The sequence below is a fragment of the Ipomoea nil genome, unplaced genomic scaffold, assembly GCF_001879475.1.
Source record: "Ipomoea nil cultivar Tokyo-kokei standard unplaced genomic scaffold, Asagao_1.1 scaffold1834, whole genome shotgun sequence".
Lineage (NCBI taxonomy): Eukaryota > Viridiplantae > Streptophyta > Magnoliopsida > Solanales > Convolvulaceae > Ipomoea > Ipomoea nil.
This window is the reverse complement of record NW_017618262.1, coordinates 4,800,589-4,805,912: the sequence shown is the minus strand read 5'-3', so window position 1 is coordinate 4,805,912 and position 5,324 is coordinate 4,800,589. Positions and strand designations below refer to the sequence as shown.

Here is a 5,324-nt window from a genome sequence, read left to right as displayed (position 1 = left end):
TTTACAATTTCAATATTAAAAATACATAATTTATACATCCTTTAGCACCAAGGTCCACCAACCAGGGTCATCTTGTAGGATGGACCATGGTATAACAACTCAGATCTTGTGGTTTAACCAAAAAATGAATACTAAATCAGTCCACATATATGCCTGCAGCCTGCTCTGTCAAAGTCCATATAAAAAATGTGGGCTTAGAGCCCAGAGCTTAGCACTACCTACCCGGTCCATTTTATCTCCAATTTTCATTTTTTCTTTTTTTTTTTTTGTTTTGATAATCTAGGTTTTCCAACTTCACTTGAGTGTATCATGAACCCTATAAGTATGTTAGCAGGTCCATAATGAAATAAATTGAACCAATCTAGTTTCGAGATTTAACCCTGAATTGTAGATTTTTGTGCACAATAACTTCAACTAAAACCTCTAATATTTGTGGTAGGAATTGAACCCCAATTAATTTCCAATTTTCATTTGGTAATTGTTATTATACTTGCTGAGTTTCTACAAGGGGATGTTGGTTGGCCGATTCATTATATTATGGACCATGGTCTATATTATACCACTAATATATATGTTTATTTTTAGTATAGCTTAAGTTCATTTGTAGCGTTCTATATCTTCATTTTTATGTAATGCAAGTTCAAATGAAATCTTAATCGCTTCATTTCTTGATCAAGTCAATACCCTGAAGAAAACAAGTGAGAGCAAATAAACTATCTGACTTTATCCATATCAATATAGACTTCTACAAAACAACATGTGTGTTGTGCATTAACTCAAATGAATTTCTGAATCTTAATTAACCACTTAACAAAATTTTGTCTACATGATAGATGACACTATTGCAGATAAAACCAACCATTTATATCACATTACTCAGGGATTCTACAAACTATATATACAGTAAGCTAACACCAAAATTTATCTACAACACTTTTGGCGTAGGGATAAACTCTTGATCCTAACCGGTGATTTCAGAATCAAGGATTCAAAATCTCATCCAGAAGATCCTCAAAAAGGATACCTTCTACCTCAAGTGCCACAAACTCACTTTCTGTCTGCAGATTCATCCAACCATAATCCTTTTCCAAATCTCTGGCCACAATACTCTCAAGTGACTGCTTTGCCTCTGGCTTTAAGTTCAGCAATGAAGTAATGGTTGAGCAAACCTCTGCAATGATATGTTTTCCTGTTGGGAGTGGGCGAATGCGGGTACAGGACGATAAGGCTGCAGGGTAGTAAGTGAATGATGTATCGTATATCTGAGTTAGAACCTCGTTGATCAAATCGAATAGCATCTGATGGTGAAAAAACATGCAGATTTCTTCCCTTGAAGATTGGAATTCCTGCTCCCAGCAAGACTCAACTTCCTCAAATACTGAGGGGTTTAGTGGCTGTTCACTTGAGTACCATGTTCCTTGGAAGAAATTCTCTGTGAAGCCCGAGCATTCAAGAATCGCCATCACGAAGCACAGATCGGGATCATCCATTTCTGTTTTATAAGACTGGCTGTGCTTATTATATGCTTTTTCATCCATTTCTGAATCTGTACAGAAACTGTCACTCGAGTTGATTGCAGAATCCTTCTCTTTGGCTTGGTTGCTAATTGTGCCCTCTGAACCAAGAAATTGCAGCCATTTTAGTACCTATATCACTTCATATATGTAGAGTTAAGTGGGGGAAAAAAAAAAGAATACCTTTTGAGATTTGATAGTCTTCTTGGAAGCATGTTTCTTCAGAGCATTTGACTCCTTGTTCTCTATAAGAATCGCCTCTGATCAGTAGCTTTAACTGATCGATTTCCTGGGCAAGTTCTTCCATATCAGGACTAACTTCATCATCTGTATCTGCAATCAAGAAACCATCATTGCTTCCTGCTTGTTCACTTTGATCCCCGGGCTCTTCCTGTGCATCTAAAGATGCAGTTTTTTCTTTACTTTCTGGCTTCTCATCGCCCTCGCCCTCGCTTGTAACATTCATAGAACTGCTCTCTTCTGCTGTCCTGACTGCATGATCTGAGAATGGAGCAGAACCGAGTAGCTCGAGTTGAAGGAAACAGCTCGATTCCACTGATAAAGAGCGTATCCTTCTGAAAGGAATTGATGGAATCACGCGCTCGTTTGTCACCTTTAAGCTCCTAGAAGGTTTCAATTCAACTTCCTTGCCAAAACTGTGATCATATAGCCTGGAATACTTGCCTAATGAGTCATTCAGGGAAGTACTTCTTCTGTGAAGAAATGAAGATTTGGGAATACCATTTCCAGCAGTTTCTTGAGATTCATCATTCTTGCCATCAATCTCTGCCACTTGCTTATCTTCTTCCTTCTGTTCTGTTGTTTTACATCGAAAATCAAGGGTCGAGGCTCGATTCAGAGTCCTGTTATCCTCTTCATCGCCCATGAGACCCAAGCTATCTAAGAGATCCTTTGCATTCTTTGGGATAGCTAAGTTTGGTTCTTGATTATCATCTTCTAACCTCTCTACTTTTGACCAAACTTCTTTCTGCTTGTCTTTAAGTTTAAGAGGTTTGTAGTCTCCTCTCTTGCTGTCATATAGAGGGAAAGATCCAGACTTTGTTAATCCTATTTTCCTCTTGGAAATCTCTGCACCCTGTAAAAATTTTAGAAACAGCTCCAGGCTATCTGTATCCTTGTTGAGTTGCTTCCTGGGAACATATGACTTTTCCCTGACTGAAATCTCTTCTTCTTTATCTTGCAGTGTCTTGGAACCCTTGTTTGGGGTGCCGGGGAGGATTAAAATCGGGTGGTTCCAGTCAGGATCATCGTCGTTAGGCTCGAGATGATGGATTGAGTAAGTTCTTTGATATTTCGACTGCTTGTTGTTGTTCTGCTCCATAATCAGAGCTTTTATCCGTGCTTTGAGAGATCTTTTGTTGTTTAATCCAGGCTTTTTCGGGTTCTGGTTAACCTGGGATGTTCTGGTTTTAGTCTGAATTCTGGAAAGAACAAAAGAATTTGCATATATTTACCTGCAAATGTGTTTCTTCATCCTCCAAAAGTCTCTGTGCTTCTCCAGTTTCATTGTGAATCGATTTGGTCTTGTCTGGAGAACACCAAATTGTTCCAGGATTAGAAATCATCAAGAATAAACAGTTAATTAATTGGGTATTTGAGAGCTGAGATGCTTACTCTTATCATTTATCACTCTGGGCAGAAGCTTCTTCCTGGCATTATTATAGTGCCAGTGATGATAGTCCAGAGCATATATGAATCGCTTCCACATGCACCCAGCTGGATTATACCTCTCTCTATCTCCGTCTTCCTCGTCAACGCGTCTCATCCATGAACTCCTTCTTCCCATATTCCCAGATTTCTGGTAAAAACAAGAAACCAAATACGATGTTGGATCATATGTAAACTCACTCAGGAATTCTGGGTAGTCGATCGATTGGAAGATTGTATTACCTTTGATGCAGAATTGAAGGAGGAATGGAAGATGATGATGGTGCTGTGTTGTGGAAGCTTTAATTTGGGATTTAAGATGACAGGAAAACCAGAGAAGACAACAAGAAATGTATGGTAACTGCAATCGATTTTAGCAGTTATGGAAGCAATTATGAAGGGGGGGTTTGTGTGTTTAAACGTATGCGGAACGAAAAAAGAATGATGAAAAATAGAAACAAGACAGCGTAGATCGAGTTGCAGAAATGTACTATGTAGTCTGGCGTTATTTACCCGTCAACGACTCTGTCTCTCTCTTTTAAATATATTTATGCTGTCACAAGTTTAGCTCACTGGTTCAGTAGGTAATATTTCAGACAAGAGATCAAAATTTGAATTTTTGTAGCAACAGTGTAGAGATTATGTCTAAAGTGGGTAGATCTATCAGCATTTTACCATGTCTATTAAGTCATTGTTGGGTCAGAGTCTGGGGACATTTGCGATTGAGATTTAATCTTTTGGGAGAAGAATCAGAGTAATATATTTGTGACTAATTATATGGTTGTTATTATTATTTTATTTACTAATATAAGATAATATGAGGGCGCTGAATGAAGTCTGAATGGGTCAATGGAGTGCCTTTAAGGGAGAAGGTTTGGTTTTGGATTACCAAACAGATATTTTAATATACAAATCTTAATCATCAAAATGAAATTGTGATGGTTACCATTTTCTGTGGGTTCTCGTTTTGATATATTATTATTGAAAAATTATAAAGTATTATATCGCATCATCACATTGTATTACCAACAATTAATAAAAGTACATGTAATGATCACTATATGTGATGGGGAAATGGTATTTAGTATGATATTGAACAATTATTCTTTAGTTTTGGAGTGATTTGGGTCTCGTCAAAAAGATTAAATCTAATTAAGAATATTGGAGTTTATATAGTTATAAATAAGGGTAATACATTAATGGCGTTGAGGAACTCATTTGTCACATTATATTACAAGATAATAAATGTGTGCCCTTGTTAGTATTATATGTAATTTATTATTATCTTTTGTGCACCTCATCAACATTTAAAAAATAAAAATAAAAACACTGTTATAGAGAGATTAACATCGATCTAAATTAAAAGTTCGTTTTCCTATGTGAATAAATCTTATGGTAGCTCAAGTTGTCGCTTAATCAACGCTTAGTCTTGCTTCTAACCCCACTAAAAGTTTAAGGAGTCATTTGTGGACTTCAGCCAATCAGCAATGGTAAAATTTGTACGAGTGCGCAAAAATCTTAGAATCACTTTAGCAATTTAAGATTTACTTCATTCATAAGTCTTGCCGTCTTGGGGCGAATTTATATGATGATTCAAGATATAATTTGACGAAACCAAAAAATACGAGTTATCAAGTAAAAAAAATCTTACAATTTCATTTGTATTTCAAGTATTTTTGGGTATTAATATTGGCAATTGGAGTGGTACATGATGGATACCACTGAACTAACAACTTTGAATGAGTACTCGTACAGGTATTTCCCTACCAAAATAATGAGGATGGGTGATGAGTAATTATCCATCATTTAGCGATAAAGAAAGGATACGACTTTCGCCTTATATACGTACCTACTAATTAATACTCCTATATTGTACGGAGTATATCCATACACAACCACATGTCCACATACATACAAAATGAAATTGATTACTTTGACAAGTTTTACTCCTAGCATTCTAGTAAGAGCGGCTTATTAATATTTTTGGTTTGAGTCAGTCAATTAGAATTAATTTAGACTAGTTTATCTTTTTATGTCTTTTACCGGTTAGCGTTACAAGCAGGTTTACCCAATACACACCCTCAGGTAGTGGCTATTGGTTTTCTCTTGTCACCCCAATAAAATGAATGGTGTGTTTGGTTC

At 36.5% G+C, this 5,324-nt stretch overlaps 1 protein-coding gene across 2 annotated transcripts; it reads right to left on the bottom strand.

The window, feature by feature from the left end:
* Window positions 1-738: 738 nt before the first annotated feature.
* LOC109193022 (protein TRM32-like) lies at window positions 739-3,716 on the bottom strand. Of its 2 annotated transcripts, XM_019343791.1 has the most exons (5): window positions 3,426-3,716; window positions 3,150-3,333; window positions 2,990-3,063; window positions 1,698-2,928; window positions 739-1,615 (listed from the first exon to the last, which is right to left on the bottom strand). In XM_019343791.1, the coding sequence occupies exons 2-5, from the start codon at window positions 3,319-3,321 to the stop codon at window positions 981-983; spliced, it is 2,112 nt and encodes a 703-aa protein (XP_019199336.1). In that variant the 5' UTR covers window positions 3,322-3,333; window positions 3,426-3,716; the 3' UTR covers window positions 739-980. The 2 variants fall into 2 exon arrangements, with proteins under 2 accessions (XP_019199336.1, XP_019199337.1); XM_019343792.1 differs by lacking the exon at window positions 3,426-3,716 and having other exon boundaries at window positions 739-1,621; window positions 1,698-2,940; window positions 2,989-3,063; window positions 3,150-3,237.
* Window positions 3,717-5,324: the final 1,608 nt, after the last annotated feature.